At 40.1% G+C, this 17,503-nt stretch overlaps 1 protein-coding gene across 1 annotated transcript in view; it reads right to left on the bottom strand.

The window, feature by feature from the left end:
- Positions 1 to 3,038: 3,038 nt before the first annotated feature.
- The window catches only part of UBXN2A (UBX domain protein 2A), a 15,088-nt gene continuing 623 nt past the window's right edge, over positions 3,039 to 17,503 (bottom strand). Inside the window, exons 2-6 of the mRNA XM_010282368.1 lie at positions 15,056 to 15,191; positions 13,114 to 13,223; positions 11,372 to 11,512; positions 6,240 to 6,404; positions 3,039 to 3,402 (exon numbers count right to left, since the gene is read on the bottom strand). Coding sequence (XP_010280670.1) covers positions 3,114 to 3,402; positions 6,240 to 6,404; positions 11,372 to 11,512; positions 13,114 to 13,223; positions 15,056 to 15,191 — 841 coding nt within the window. The 3' untranslated portion in view covers positions 3,039 to 3,113. The remainder of the gene's footprint in view (positions 3,403 to 6,239; positions 6,405 to 11,371; positions 11,513 to 13,113; positions 13,224 to 15,055; positions 15,192 to 17,503) is intronic.

The following is a 17,503-nucleotide window of genomic DNA, read 5'->3' as shown; positions in this document are numbered from 1 at the left end:
CCACCAAGCACACGAGGACTCAGCGATCTGCTCGTCTTGGGAAGATGACTAATCTATACACACAGGGCTTCCTGGCTCAACTGATCAAAGCTCTGCTACTGACAGGGTCACTTGGTGGGTATTGAACAGCCACTGCAAACTACACCATGAAGTACTGATAAGCAAACCCTGCACAACCTCATTTGACATGAATAACTACAGCAAATTTGCAAAATTCTGAAAGAACAAGGCATTAAAACATTTTCTTAAAAAAAAAGACTTTCAACACAAACCTGAAACTGTGGCTTCATTAGGCCTTGTTGAAAACTCTCTGAAGCTTTTAGGCTCCAAGGGGTCCCTAAATGCTGAGGCCAGATGTGCTTTAAAACAGAGGTGAACTGCTCAGTTCCTTAGCTCCAATTTCTTCTAAAACCCAAGCTAGGTACAAGGAATGCATGCAACATTCAAATTCAACATTTAGCTTCTTCATTTTCTCTTCACACAACATCCTTGTAACATGTTAAATCTTTGTTACCTGCATTGGCATGTTGCTTCACGAAGGAAAAGAACACAGAAACATTTCCTTCCTTTGTTCTTCTCTAGGCTATTTCAGTTTTGCTGTAAATTATGTTAATGCACAGGCTTTACTCAAAACAGTGAAGGTTTCTGAAGAAACAATGAATAACTGATAGTATTTGTGTGTTTCACAAACTCAAGCATTGATCAAGCTAGTTTTACTGTTGTTTGACCAATGCACAATAGCTGTCTACAGCGCTGAGCAAGAGATTAGGCTGTCCAGACACTACAGGTAGCTAATCAGTCTTTACAAACTGACCGAAACCAATTAGATTTAGGAGAACCCTGTATTCATTCTAAAGATTTTCTCCAAATTAGGAAATAAATTACCCAGTCACAGTTCCTGGCCTGTGTTTAAAGGCACTTTTTAGTCTAACATGGGATTAGTGCAGTCAGCATCGCTCCTGCCATTTTAAAGATTTGCTCATTTTGTAATTAAGATCGTGACACTTTCAAACTGCAAACACTCAAGTACACCAAAGCTGGAGCCAGAAACAGCTGATTTCAGTAAAGCACAAAATACAGCCAGACAGAATCAAGCTATCCAGTCTCTTAAAATACTGGCAGAAGACATGAATCAACGTTGAAATACTAGATACTTACTGCTCCTTTCCAAAAAAATGATCTTCTGATAACAAGCAAAATGGATTTACCTGCCTTAAAATCTGATACCCACCCTTCAATTTCAATCAATCTTACACTAATTATTTCTTTGAATTTCTATGTTGCAAATGCAGGAGTAGCATAACTGCTACTTTGACATTTCACGCACCTTTCAGATAAAAACAATCAAGCTTAGAATCAAGCACGTGTGGTTCTCCAATACTTAGTTTTACATTAAGAAAAATTCAAAAGCACTGATTAATAAAATTCACTGTTCAGGAAGCTCTGCAAAACTGAGGGTTGGATCTGTGTCTGCAGGTGACTTGTCTCTTCAATTTTACTAGTGGATTTGTCTGCACATTTCTTCCTACTACTAGAGATCTGGTAGACTTTTCATGTAACAGAGGAGTCAACACAAGAGCAAAGAAAATTTAGTTGTATTATTTGCTACATAGACCTGAATGACAGAGTAGCACATCAAGTTTATAGCACTGAGAACACTTAACTGCATAGTTTTTAGAGATTTGCTTTTTGAATACATTGAAAAGATATTTGTGCAGTTGACTTTCATTTCACTGCCTTCAAACACACCAGGAGACGCTGAAGCAAAACAGTTTTACATCCTCGTGAATGAAGTAAGCGCATCTCTACTTTGAAGTAACACAACTTTTCGATAGAATTCAAGTCACTCCAATTAAGTTGTTTTCTATTTAGAACAAAACCAGGAAATCCTGAACCCATCTTTCACTTAACCATGCAAAAGAAGTACAACCCCAACAAGCATCCATTTGCATAGGTAGCACAAACTAGATAGCACTCATTGAAGGCCCCAAGATACATCTTGCCTAGAGACTCTAGTTCCTGTCACAAACCCACATGCTATGTAGCAAACAGTGCAAAATATTTAGTCTTTATGTTGATTTCTCCTTTAGCAAAATATGGAATAGGTGGCTACAAATTTCATGCCTCAAGTACATGAATAGCAAAATAAAAAATGTGAATGGAAATGGGGCAGAGAGGGGAAGAAACCTCAGTTTTCAAATAAGGATTTTAAACATCTTTGAAACTTGGCCACATGCAATTCGTGTTTCAATCACTTGCCAGTTCAGGACAGAGGCAGATATATACTATAAAAATTACTGTGTCCTTGCAAGCCACTATTCCTGTATGGTAATCTCCAGAAAAATGGAAAGTTGTGTGCGACAAGGCTAAAAGTGGATCTCTACCCTAATGAGCTAGGTAGTTTAACATTACCCTATCTGTAAGACACCTGTAGCAGCACCAGAGAGGCAGAAACCACTTCAACCATTGGTAATAATTCCTTCAGAGCTTACTTTGAGGCACTTCATATGCAGTATGCACCAGACTACCTCGTTTCTGTCTTCTCACACATGCACCTACCACCATGTGAAGACCTGATAGAACATTACACTGCAGATCTTGCAATAAAAGTTAAATCCTGAAGATACTGATATTGAAGATTTTCAAGTTAGTTAGGAGTGAGCTTCCCTGCAGCATGTGTTGCCTAAAAGTTACTGTGAGAAGAATGCAAGCTGCAGCAGCTTGCACTGAAATGTAAAGTGAAACCAACCGCTTCAGTTTCACTTTAGTCCAAAAGTGCAAAAATAAATACTATTTTTCCTTAAAAGGTGCTATCAGTAGTAATTAAGTCTCAGAGAACTGTTCCACCTAAATACACTCATTAAAGAACTAAGCAGCTTTCTACCTAAGGAAATTCTAAGGATGACCTGTTGTACAGTTACCTCTGCTATGTTATACAGCCAGGCTCTGACCACTAAATCTAGTTGAAAGTACTTCTTTTATAGCAGATGATAGTACAGCACACAGTTTACTCTCAGAGCACAGTACGTGAGGATGAGAGTGCATCCAGGTATTGCTGGTTACATTTTTGGTTTTGTCTAGTTCCACCTGTATAGTTTTTGGCCAGTTAAAAGCTAATTTGATCTAGTACTTTTGATAGCAGATTTTTGCTCATTCTTGAGCTGTCCATTAGGTGCAGCAGCAGTTTTGTGGTCACTGTCAGGTGTTTTTATCACCAAAAATCTGAAAGGTTCGGTTGTTTTCCGAAGTCTCTGAACAACAACTGCGTTTTGTAACTTTGCTTCCTCTAGTGTGAGTGTCTCGTCTTGCAGCTCTCGAAAGGGCAGTGAAGTAGTCAGTGTGAAGGGAACACTTTCCTCTGATCCTTGATACTCTGTTATGAAGTCTCTGACATGGCTTATTCTGAGAAGAGAAAAAAAACTCGGCGTTAGAGCACTCCAACCCCAACACAGACCACATGCACAACACACAGCCATCTCAAGGAAAGAATGAGACACCCACTTCACGTAATAGCTAATGGCATAGAAATGGAGGAATACAGATGGAGTGGTATCCTGAAATGTCTGATCCACTTGGGAGGCAAGGACCAAGGTTTGTATGCTCCAAGAGCAGTCCCAAAGGAAAAAGGAAGAGTATCTTATACAGAACACTTAAATGCTTCGCTATGGCTCAGATGGTAGTTACACAAGCCTACCATTTCTTAACCAGCTGGTGGAGCTCTTACCTGAGGCTTCTGTAGCCAAGAACCAGAATAAAGATGCCTCTGGTGTGTGGTACATGCAGCAGAACGATAATAAAGAAAAAGGGCTTGCAGGAATTGTCTGGATAGCTTATGAGTTAACTAGTTCTAAATACTGTCTCCATCTACCAAATGCAGCAGTGCATTCATTACAGAGTCAACCTGCCTGTTAAGATGTGAAGAACCTTGCAACAAGTGAGCAAGACAGAAGTTCTACTGTGGAAGAATCAGGATTGACCAATTTAATTAGAAAATTAAAATGACAGGACACATCTATACCAGTAAAATAAACACAGTACCAATGCCCATTCTCTGATCCTGAGGCCAACTAGCAGAATCCGGCTACTGGCAAATTGTTAAACTCATCCTTCCTCTCCCCCATGCAGAGTGTAGCTCACTGCTACTTACTGCCTCCTGGGAAAGGCTCATGACCTGGGTTAACATCTGAACCAAGCCTAGAAATTGTTTGAGAACGTGCTAGTTGGCTTGGGGGAAAGCCACTAACAGTTTAGCAGCACAGATAACCAAATTTTCATGCCTTAGCCATACTACAGGACAGATACAGCTAGCATCCAACTCCTGTGCACACAGGCCTCAGTTAAGAGACCATGCTTGGTCTTACAAGCCTAGAGCCTGAAAAACCTCAAGCAAGAATAAATTTTTGATTGGACATTTACAGGTGTCTACATGCATTATATCAAAGTTCATTGGGTCCCAAGAGCAACTCAGGTAATTCGCTACAAGCTATCTGCTTTAGGATGACCAAGTCCCTTTCCAGGCTCCATACCCTGCTCCAGGGTCACATTAACTCAGAAACTGCTCAAGACCTCCGTTCAAGACATAGCTATGTGCGCTATTCCTACAGCACTGCTCTACTACTTGCATCACTCGCACCTCTCCTCGATTCTCCATACTACAGTATTACAATGCTACCTCCGTTTTTGCTCCAGTGCTGTAACTTCAATCTTTCATCAGTAATCAAGTCACATCTAAAGTACTAGTTACTCTGGTACATATACATTCTATCTGCACAAGGGTAAAAGTAATCAGTTTACCCAGGCACTGCAATATATATGCTACAGATTATTTACCTATAGTTTGATTAACAAATAATTGACTGTGTGCTCCTTCACCACTGAAAGGAGTGCTATACATGCAACCATAATGCTTAAGGATATGTACTCTAAAAGGATTTCCCCCTATTTCTTATTAGGTCATACACACTTACTGTATACAGCACAAACATGCTGGTCTTGTGGCAAGAGGATTCATCATGATAGAATATTTATTGCGAACTACTTCAAAAAGAGCTTCGCATCAGTAAGACTGTTGTTCTGCTTACCTCATTTTTTTTTCCCCCTCCACAAGCACTTAGCAGCTGTTCAAACTGCTATTTACCATGAAGACAAAATCTTCTAAATATACTTAAATGTGTAAAACCTGCAATGATTAGGATATTGAGTTCTACAATTAAGTGTTTATAATTAAAGTATCAATTGACCCTTCAGCAGTACATCACAGCAGTATTTCAGTTTATAACTCAGGCCACTAACAGTAATAAATTAGTACAAGTTAAAGAAAAAGTTAGTCATTAGCCTTCAACTGCTGATCTTTTCTTCTGACCAGCCACAAAGACATACTCAGTTTAACCAGACAGCAGCCTGGGTTGTGTTAAATCTCTGATCACTTTAAATTGCTTCACAATGACAGGCAACATATCCTTTCCATATGATGTGACTGTATAGTACTGGAGTAATTTCTCAAATTACAAATTTGAAAAAGGTCTCTAAAGGAAGTAGTTCTACAATTTAAAACAGTTAATCCTACTTTCTCAAAGCTCCTGCATACATAATGCTGTGCTGACACCTTCTGATGTTATCCTCATTTATAAGCCTCTTTGGGAACTGGAAATTTTCTTAATTAAGAATTAAACAGATTGGATGCATTTTATTCTGTCCATGCTGACAGGACAGACATGCAGGTGATGAACATCCCCTGCCTAGCACACTGACTGGCCCTCCCTGGAGGTTCCTCTGGCTCAACTCTAAGTCACATCCTCCAGCTCCCAGCTGCGGTGCAGTCTATACCCAATGACTAGCAAGTTTTTTTACTCAGCAATTTGCTCCAGATGTAGTCATTTCATGAGAGATCTATCATCTTAAAAGGTGTTTCCTCCAGTAAAGAGCAATAGATACACTTTAACATCCACGAACCTACAAAAGAACTCCTACAGTTTCCTCAGATTGTCATGTATGCTCAGTTATGTGCTGACTATTAACATCAGTTCACATTCCTCTTATGCTCCTCTCCTGTCAGCTAAAAGATGATCGATTTCTCAAAAAATCTGAAAGCAGGTATTCTAGATACAGCTGAATAGCAGTCCAGTGTTAAGTGAACTAAGGAGGTAGATTATTCACAGAAATTAGAGACTTACATGTACAGGCATAGGACAAATAGTTCAGATGCAAATACATATAACAATGCTAAAGTAAAATCTTACCTGTGCGAAACATTGAATTTCTGAATTATTCTTTCCCCATCAGCTAACCAGATCTGGATGTTAGTGATAGGCTCCAAATCATTTAAGGGTACTAAAGGCAGGCATCTTTTGTTGTCAGCTCCTTGATGATCATCTCTTACTTTAGAGATTATCCTTGGAGTAGCACTGAAAAGAAAAGCCATATGAGGTTATGCCTTCTGTGTACGTTTGTAAGCTTGAACCTCCCTCCAGACCTCTGCTGCTGGAGCTCTCTGCCCTGTATCAGGGTGCATTGATAATTTTTTTTTTACCAAATAGAGGAATATTGACACAAATGTCAGCTTATTTTTTTTAACCATATGCCAATACTTTCTTTTGAAGGCTTCAACATGCTAAAGAATTTCAGTTTGCTCATGTTAAACATTTTTACAAGATGGAAGGGAATTTAAATATCAGAGGATTAAATACAAATACACAAGAGATGAAACAGTCTGAAGATTCTTCGTGCATTTTTTGTACTCTAATCACACAGGTGAAACTTAAGTATTGAATTTGCATACTTAATGTTAATTTTCACCTTAATGTGATTACAGTAATTCAATTTAACTGAATGTTGTTAGCCTTGATGTAGACCCCAGCATCACCTATTTCTGCTTAGAAGCATTACTCATTTGTCAGAGGAATTGACTTAATGTGAAAATCCAGACTGATACACACAGCACTCGAATTTTGTTTTTTTCTAAGGCACTTTCGACAGCTGACCCTATCATAAAGGCAAAGATCCATAACATGACTTGATAGAATTGAGGGACCTCAGTCCAAGTGTGTGGTCTTAAAAAAAAAAAAATTACTGGCAAAAATTTTGATTCTGAAGAAATATCTAGAGCTTAGTGCTTCTTTCAGGACTAAGCTTCTTCAGCATGTACTGTTTAAGTCATGATAAGGCCTGATCCAACAGGCACATCCTCAGCCCATGTGAGTATAACCAGATGTTTGCTTGCAGAACAATAGCAGTGATTTAAGGAGTTACCATTTCTTCTCTGAGCACAGCTGTGGTCACTGAGTACATGAACACTTCATGGTGGTTTGCTGAAAAGCTTTCTCTTGGCACAGAAAACTGATGAGTTACCTTTTGAGAGAGAAGTCGGTAACCAATGGCCATAGAATAACAGTCTTGACAATACTACCCCTGCTTCACAGACAAACCTCATCCTTACATCCTTATGTTCTTGTATGTGTGTTAGTTTAATCGTAAAGCAGAAAAGTCATAGCTAATTTATTATTAAAACAAAGATAGATAATTATTTAATATATCCAGGCTAATAAAGTTAGAGTCCTGGGCTCAAGTCCTTCTCAGCCTGAGGTATTTCAAAAACTCTTATCACCCACTGCCTAGTTAAGTGCCATAACTTCTAGCCTATCAGCCAGTAGAAGCACTTTTTATTTCTTCCCTTGAAACTCCGCAAAAAGAATGTGAATCAAGGAATCTCATTCCCAAGTGAGTGCTAAGAGATGTTCACTGCAATTGGAGACAGATGAGAGGCACAGAATTGACTGTTTTGCATTACACAGAAATCAGCTGGGGCACACAAACTTGGCACCAACGGATTCCAAGAGGCACATTTGTAAAGCATCCTGGTACTCCAAGTTCAGGTGACTTACTATCACCCACCTGCCTCTACTCACTTATCTCACACCCAGCTTCTGTTCATGCTTGACCTCAATACAAAATAAACCCTAAGTGCCCTCCAGATCTGGAAAAACAAAAGCTTGAGCACCAGCAAGATTATGTTAAACAGTCCCAGGAGCAGACCTAAAAAAGTCCAAGTCATACTTCAGTCCAGGAATGATCAGCTTTCACTGTCTACTTGATCACTGGGGTTCGGTTCCAGGTTCAGACAGTGAAGTATAAGCACTTCTGTGTGAGCTAGCTGTCTCCAGTACAACAGAGGCTGGAGAAGTAGTCAGTTGTGCAGCTGCCAGGCATCTGGTTTAGCCTGGGCTGAACTACATTTTAGTCCATCAGTCACAGCTGTAGTTCAGACAACTGTCTCAAATGGATACAGATTTTGGTGTCATTCTCAAACCGACTTCCCTGACAATCACATCTCAGAATCTGTGGTAGGCACTGGAGATGATTCTTTCAATAGCAAGTATGCGTGAAACTGAAGCCAACACGTTAAGCTAACCTGCAAGTGAAAGTTAGAAGATTTATATTCACTGAGGTTTAAAGCATTTTTATACTTAATAACTTTGCTCTTGTATAACTGACAGATAAAGCCATCTAGTGGTGGGAGCTTTGACTAAGGCCAGAAACCAAGAATCTAAGTCTCTTATTAGCCTGAGATCAGAATCACAGATCAAAACATTATCACCCCTTTTAAAGGCTTATTTCTTTTATAAGATTATAAAAAGAAGATGTAGACTAAAGATCGAAGAGACAAAAGAGCCTCCTGTCAATTTTCTGGAAAAAAAAAAAAGCCCAAGAGTTAGGTATTGTTCCTTACCCTGACTAATGGTTAAGAAGCTTGACACACAATGTTTTACCCTAATCAGGTTATAGAGCAAGCCTGCTTTGTTACAGGGGATTTCAGTCAATAGTTTGATTAACGCGCTTCTGAGGCAATCTTTCAAATGCATTGATAAGCTTAACAGAAAAGCACGGTTGCAAATCTTGTTATAGTCTCAAACTATTAAGTGCAGCTGAACAGTGGTCGATAAAACAGAATATACCCATTAGTTATATAGGTTCATAAGGTATATTGGAAAAGTCTGATAAGCCTCATTTGTTTCTCCTGTAAAACAAAAAGGGAGAGCAAACTCATCTGAGTTATATCAAAAAACATGTAATTTCTATTTCCTCCATCAAAAGTTTTAAATGAGCCAATAAACAGACCAATTTGTAATGGTTCATCCACCACATACCCCATGCATCTGGGAACATTGGCAGAAGATCTATAGACTATTAAAAATTATTTATTTGCTAAGCTAAAGTCACAAGCTGAAGTAAACTGTTCAGTCATTTGCTCCTCTCATTTCTGATTAAGCACACAAATGCAACTGTGAAAGGGAGCTCTGTAGTCTAAAACTTGTTACAAGTCTCAGCATTACTATTTCCCCACAAAGCTTTTCTACTGAAAGAGTAGCATATGCATGCAATGGACATTTATTAACATCAGGAAGTGAGCAGTTTATGGAATAAGAGCACTTAGAGCTCATGTTTTGAATATCAGCAAAAATATTTACTCATCTTTAAAGAAAATGCTCTGATAGCATAGCACTGACTGAACAGACTAGCAGCGTAGAAAAAAAAAAAAAGGCATTTTATCCAGGCCATATAGAATAAAAAAAAGCTGAGCAAGTTGTAGGATGTCTCAGCGTATAAGACCAGTCAACCGAAATTCACAGAATAGCATGTTTTCAGAACCTAACTCACCTATTGGGAAGTACGATCATTACTTGCTGTAGGCATGACAGAGCATGATAAGCAACTGAACAACCTATCATTTAGCAGTGGTTAGCAGCAAAGACCCAGCACACTGAAGATCTTTCTGGTTTTGCAATATGCAGGTCTACTTGCAGATAAAATATGGTTAAGTTCTTGACCCTCGTTTGCTCAGGATTTCAGTGCTACCAAAAGCAAGTCTTGCACCATCTCATCCATCTCTCAAGGGAAGATTTTTCCTATTGACTGTATCTACTCAAGCACGTAGCAATGAATGGACTGTGCTATACAGAAACAGACGAAACTGATAAAAGATACTTGCTTCTCTGAGGCTGCCTGGAACCACTCATCCTTTACCATTATCAGTCTCCTACTACTGCACATTATTATTTTCTTCCCCTGCCTCATCCATTCCTAGCCCGGTCATGCTTTCCCTCAGCACAAGCACTGGGCCTTAGCAGCAAGCCCTTTCCACTTGATCACAAGCAGCTGTTCACCTAAGGTTTCACCCATCTACTAACCCCAGTCAGCAGATCACTAAGCAGTCTCACCTGTGAAGGCTTCCTGCAGGCTCCTGGTTACTGAATAGGTTCTGTTTCCTTGGCTGAAGTCTGCTTTTATAGGCACATAAGTCTTACACAACAGGAATATGTGAAGCAGACAATTTGGCAGGAGTAAGCAAAAGTCATAGGGATCAAGTATGTGAACTCTTGGCCTGCCCATCTACAACAGCCTTCCAAAATACAGTACTGTTTGGTTATAAATCAAGTCCAGTTTTAGCATTGGCATTAGTGGCTGACCCTCCCCAACCACAAGGTAAAGGAAAGAAGATCACTGTAACATGCTAAAATGTCTTACTGCAATAAACGTGTGATTAAATACTGAATAATCTGAAGAGAATGCAAAATAACCTCTCACTTCTTCAGTTCCCTTTATGGCATTGTCATACTCCCCTCCTCTCACACAGAGTGTTGTACATAAAGCTCTAAGAGAGATTCTTTTCTCTTAAATCACAGAATAGAAGAGTGACAGCCTTTCAGCTGGAAACAGTTCTGTGAATATTGAGACCTTCAGCAAAGAAAGCCAACAGCATCCTGGCTGTATTAACAGGAACACAGCCAGTAGATTGTGGGAGCCAATTATCCCCCATGCAGCACTCATGACACACACCTAAATACTGCATTCAGATTTGGTACCCAAAAATAAAAGAAAGATGTCAACAAACTGAAGTGAGTTCCACAGAGGGCCACCATGATGGCCACAGGCTAGAGCATTCGCCCTGTGAGGAGAGGATGGAGGAGATGGGCTTGTTCATGCTGTGGAAGAGATGGTGTTGGGCTGGGGGATACACACCTAACAGCAGCCTGTCAGGATCTCCATGAGGTCATTAGGAGGAGGGAGCCAGGCTCTTCATGGTGGACATAAATTGAAACAAGAGACATTCAGGCTGGATATAAGGAAACATTTCTTGCCCATGAGAACAGTCCAGCACTGAAGCAGGCTGAACAGTTTCCACTCTTGCAGGATTTCAAAGCCCAACTGGATAAAGGCCTAAGCAACCTCACCTGTCACCAGAGCTGAAGCTGCTTTGAGCAGGAGCCTGGATTAGGGAACTCCATAGATAATGTCTAACCTGAATTATGACATCCTTTACCACAGGTATAGTTTCCTTCAGCTACTCAATCACAGATCATGTCAGACTACTCACCTTCCTAATCTGTAACCGTGTCCAGAAAAGGGATGAAATATTGGCTTTTTTGATGACAAATATACTTTATCTTTTTGATCTTCCACTTTCACGTCTACCTCCTCCTTATCAAAAACTTTTCGTAGCTCAAGAGGTAGTTCCCTTAAAAAAAAAAAAGTCAGAAAAAGAACTACTATAGTGTTTTCAATATACAAAATAGATGATTAATACCTGTTCTATGTTTATTTTGTCAAGGATGATGCCTTTTAAAATAAAAAATCAAAAGTATTTACTAAGACTTACATGAAGTGCATGACATACAACCAACTTCAAGTTCCTGAACTGCAAATACTTTTATTGTTCATTTTCTAGTTAAAAGACATCATCATGCAAGTTGTTGAATGATGTTCAAATTTTCTCGGCAGTTACCACTCCAAAGCACATGATGTGTAGGAAGTTCAGTATTGCCATACATTGCTGCAAAACAGTTCAGTATTGCCATACATTGCTCCATTATTTCATCCCCATAGTAAAATAAAAAAATAATTGGCTTTTAAAGATAAAGAACTGTGTTTAGACACAAGGTGTTTAATTACAAATAAACACAAATCTCAGCTTTTAAAAATCAGACCATTGCTAATAGCTACACTCTTTAGTGCAGTAACATCACCTCGATAATGCTTTGTTTGCATTAAGCAGAACAGAACAATCCCTTTGTCTATGAGCTCTGATGTAGCTACTACATTTTTGGGTGGTGGGGCTCAGCTGGCACAGGGGCTGTACTAAGTGCTCCTCTACCATCAACAATTATGCAGAAACCATCTTGTAATTAGCATCCTCACCAGCAAACAGTGGAAGAAAGGTGGCAAACTTTTGATGCATGCACACAAAGAAAGCAAAAGACTTGAAACAATGCCATTAATTGCTATCACAATTAATACAAGTGACAGCCATAGAGGAGAAATATAGTGTAAGATTAGTATTTTTGATGGGCTAGTAAAGTATGGAAAAGAGAAAAATATAAAGGCTTAATAATTTCATATATTTGAAAAGAAGCTATTAAATTATATTCTGTGTAAAATTATATCCTCGTATCTGTTTGTTTGGGGTGAGGAAATAAGACTACAAATTAAAGGCTCAAAATTATACTGGTTTGTATGGTCAACCTGTTTTTTTAAAGCAATGCTGCAAAGACTAACAGAAATCATGATAGCATGCTAATTTTTAACAGGGAGATAAAAGTAAGATTGCTATAGACACACCAGATGACTGAAATACGAAGTTTGTACTAGAAAAAAATGACTGAAATTTAAGACTGATCAGAGCTTCTTGATCTTACAGGGAGGAACTGTTCCCATTTAAGACTTCTCATCAATAAAAAAAAACCAAAGATCATAAAAACAGAAATGCTCAACCACTCATGCACTGAATTCATTAGTCAAAGTACCATTTGATTAGTAGCTCTTACTGGAGACTCTTGACTTTTTTTTTTTCATTCTGCACCTGTTGTGCCCCCTACCAACACTCGCTTTCATCTATTTCATCAGCAATGGTAAGACTACTGCAACTGAAATCTGTATTAAACCTGTTGATGTTACAACAGCCATCAACGCTGAGGGAACTGAGACAGGCAGTGGCCTATGCTCCTACAGGGCTACTGCAGTGCAGCAAAGCCAAGAAGCTATGTTAAAAATTTAGAGCATAAGCTAAGTGCTATCCAATCACATTAACTCAGGTTGATTAAGAACACAAAATTCACTTACCCTTTTTTAATGGAGTCCAAGAACTGCTGGTTTGTAACATCAGTGTAGCTCCTAAGTTCACCATCATTTACTGTAAACCCATTTTTCCAAAGTTTAATGATTACATCAACCTATAAAGTATGAACAATTCTCATTATAACACTGATGTAAAAACAGCTTGGTATACCCACAGAACTCTATGATTTTAAATCATCCACTGCATGGACTAAAAATAGTGAGAGAAGGCTCACTATAATCTGTTTCAGCCCTGTGCCAACAGGCAGAGCAACTGCAAGGGGTGACATTTCTGAGTACCTTGTGTCAATCAGGATTAGAAATAAACCTTCCTCCAGTCATTTTGCTTTCCTAGGTCAAGAACACTCCTTTTCAAGCCAGCAGGAAAAAAGAAACACCACCAAAAAACCCCAAAACCAACCAAACAAACAAAAAAAAAAGAAAAACAAAAAAAGAGGTGGACTATCCCAGCCAGCTGCAACTCTTCAAGAGCTAATTTGAGAGCACACATGCCTGGTGTCAGAACACCACCTACCAGAATAGTCCAGCTGGGGATTTATTAGTGTAAAGCCTGATCATTCAGGAGGACTTTCTGAAAGTAAGGCATCGAGATAATCCATGCAGAAGCCTTTCATTCAGGAAATGCAGCAACTATCAGAAAATTTACTTTCAGACAGGTATACCTTTATGTTACCCTGGAATTCCTGGCTATCTTCAAAACCTTGGTGTTAGGGGAATGAAAAAAAAAAAATTCTCAGTAATTCATTAACTTTGCCAGAGAACATCCACTATTTCAACTTGTAGCCTTCACACTGTTCACTGAAATCTCTCCAACTTTAACGTGGATAGATTTGGGAGTGCATTTTCATATTTATGCATCATGCCACTTAAGGCAGCATCTGGTCATCCAGATCTGATCCCTGAAATAATGTTGTCTTGACAGATACTTGGCCACATTTGAGGTATATGAAGCGCATACAAATACAGAACTCACCTCAGCTGGAACCTAAGTTTGAACTAGGCTTGACAGTACTTAAGAGTCTGCCTTTTTCTTTTTTTGCACAGTTTGACTGCTCCATAAATACACATCATGTGCAAGCTGCTGAATAAAATTCTTTCTTGTTCAGCTGGCTAATCTGTCGAAAAGGTACAGAGCACTCAGCAAGATTGGATTCCTTTAAAAAGCCTTGTGTCTCATGGCACCAATGCATATGGAAGGAGTTCGCATCATGGGAAAGTTCTTCTACAGTGAACCAGTGTGCAAGTTTAATATGGACTAATTATTCCACACCAACTTCCCATTTAGACATTGATACAAGTACTGCTGTGGAACACCGTTTCAGAACTGCAGTTTAAGGTACTGCTCCTGATGCTCCTTTTCTCCCAGGCTCAGCTGGGGATCCATCAATGAAGTTTCAAGCAGTGCCCCACTCCAAATTTCTCCTTGACATCTTTGGTCTACATGGCCTTTTCTATGGCCCCTTCCCAGTGTTTGGAGAGGAACAGAAAAATATGGAAAGGACAGAATGACTGAGATACAAACCCATACCAAACATCCCACTACTACCACAATTATACAAATGAAAAAAGAATTGGGCTATGCCTCTGCATAAGAAGCCTCCAACTCTTAAAAAAACTTCTTGTGTCATAGTAGTTGTCATTCCTTGCACTTCACGATCAGCTCACTCTCCTTACTAATAAAGTAGAAGTGCATTAGCCAACACCAGTGTAAGTCCTAGAACAGCACTAAAATAGTAAGAGCCAAAAGCACAGAAGCATAGGCCTCGATGACTAAGAGATGGGAGACTATTCCTACTGCTGTCTGAATTCTGTGTACATTTATTTATGGATGTACTGGATAAGACTGCTGGACTTCTTGCATTTGTTTTCCAGAGTACTCCTGGAGTGCTATTATGTTAAACGTGAGTATTTTTTCTTCACCTCCTACCTGGTTCTTGACTGTAGTTGGGGGCATACATATAGCACCAATCTTCTGAGCTTCTTCAAAAAGGTTATCTACAAAGTAGTCACAGTTTTGCTCTGTACCATTTAAAATCTGATCACCAGTTCCTGATTTACAAATCCTGCAGAACAAAGACATAAGTAAGAATGATACCTCAGACAACACATTAGAAGACAAGCAGTTACCCTAGACATTCAGTACTAAGAGATGTAAACGGCACACTCCCCTGCACCCAGCTTACCTCGTTCTTACAAAACATCAGGTCAACTTTGTGTTGTGCCTTTTCTAGAAACTTCTTATGAATCTCTAACTGCTTCTATTTGCACTTCAGAAGCACAAGCTAAAGCATGACAATAGAAGAGAATGACAAAAGAAAAGGAACATTTTTAAAAAGGGTCAAAAGCAGGACCCTGGGAACGACTGACCCGTCAGCCTCACCTCTGTGCCTGGGAAGATCATGGAGCAGATCCTCCTAGAAGCTGTACTAAGGCACATGGAGGGCAGGGAGGTGATTCAGGACAGCCAGCATGGCTTCACCAAAGGGCAAGTCTTGCCTCACCAACCTTGTGGCCTTCTATGCAGTCACCATATCAGTAGACAAGGGAAAAGCTACCAATGTGTCTATCTGGATTTCTGTAACGCCTCTGACATGGTCCCCCACAACATCCTTCTCTCTCAATTGGAGAGATAATGATTTGATGGGTGGACTGTTAGGTAGATGAGGAATTGGTTGGATGGTCACATCCAGAGGGTCAACGGCTCAATGTCCAGGTGGAGGATGGTGACAAGCAGTGGCTCTCAGGGGTCTGTATTGGGACCCCTTTAATATAGACTTTATAGTACTCTTTAGTATCTTCATCAATGACAGAGACAGTGGGATCAAGTGCACCCTCAGCAAGTCTGCAGATGACACCTGGCTGAGTGGTGCAGTTGACATGCCTGAGGCATGGGATGCCACCCAGAGGGAACTGGACAAGCTCGAGAAGTGGGCTCGTGTGAACCTCATGAGGTTCAACAAGGCCAACTGCAGAGTCCTGCACCTGGGTTGGGGCAACCCCCAGTATCAATACAGGCTGGGGGATGAAGGGATGGAGAGCAGCCCTGCCAAGAGGGACTTGGGGGTAATGGCGGATGAAAAGCTGGACATGAGCCGGCAATGTGCGCTCGTAGCCCAGAAGGCCAACCGTATCCTGCGCTGCATCCAAAGCAGTGTGGCCAGCAGGTTGAGGGAGGTGATTCTGCCCCTCTACTCTGCTCTGGTGACAACCTCCCCTTCAGTGCTGCATCCAGCTCTGGAGCCCTCAGCACAGGCAAGACATGGACCTGATGGAGCAGGTCCAGTGGAGGGCCACAAAAATGATCCGAGGGATGAAACACCTCTCCTGTGAGTACAGGCTGAGAGAGTTGGGTTTGTTCAGCCTGGAGAAGAGAAGGCTCTGGGGAGACCTTACTGCAGCCTTCCAGTACTTCAAAGGGGCTTGTAAGAAAGATGAGGACAGACTTTTTAGCAGGGCCTGTTGCGATAGGACAAGGGGAAATGGTTTTAAACTAAAAGAGGGCAGATTTAGACTAGATGGAAGGAAGAACTTTTTCACAATGAGGGTGGTGAAACATTGGCACAGGTTGCCCAGAGAGACGGTAGATGCCCCATCCCTGGAAGCATTCCAGGTCAGGTTGGACGGGACTCTGAGAAACGTGATCTAGTTGAAGATGTCCCTGCTCATTGCAGGGGGCTTGGACCAGATTACCTTTAAAGATGTCTCCCAACGTGAAGTGTTCTATGATTCTAAGGTGAATTCATCTACACATAAGCTTCTAAGCTTGGTATCAGAACAAGGAATGCAAGTTAGATGATTCATACTTCTAATTCAGACCATCAAAATTTAACCTCACACCAATGAAAGGCCTTCCTTAAAGCATTTCCATGATATAGGCTTGGGTGACTTCCTTGGCCATAAGTTTTAAAAACAACATACAGTAAAATTGCTCTAGGATTTACTCCCTCACTTGCACTTGAACCCCCTCATTCCAGCACCATCGTTACTATCTTTGAAAGTACATTAAGAGAAACACAAGTGACTCAACACCACTTGAGCACACTGAAGAAATACAATAAAAAATTTCATACTGTAGAGACTGACAGAATATTAAAAAGCATGCATGAAGCACATCTTTTTATAGAACATTTTATATGTGACAGCTGTTTCTGTTAGATTTTCACCAATCGAAATGCAGAAATATGCAACCTTAATGAATGATTATCCTTCAGTTTAGGTTCTTTGCATAGTAAGAGGATTATGCAGCTTTTGGTAAACATTGCAGGAGTTATTCCTACTGGAGATTCAGAAAAGTCTATTTTAAGCAGTTCAGAAAAAAATACCCCAGCTCTAGAAAAATATCCAGTTTTACATGAAACTCTGCATTGAATTCAAG

Source organism: Phaethon lepturus, unplaced genomic scaffold, assembly GCF_000687285.1.
Source record: "Phaethon lepturus isolate BGI_N335 unplaced genomic scaffold, ASM68728v1 scaffold15452, whole genome shotgun sequence".
Taxonomy (NCBI): domain Eukaryota; kingdom Metazoa; phylum Chordata; class Aves; order Phaethontiformes; family Phaethontidae; genus Phaethon; species Phaethon lepturus.
This window is presented reverse-complemented; position numbering and strand designations above follow the sequence as displayed.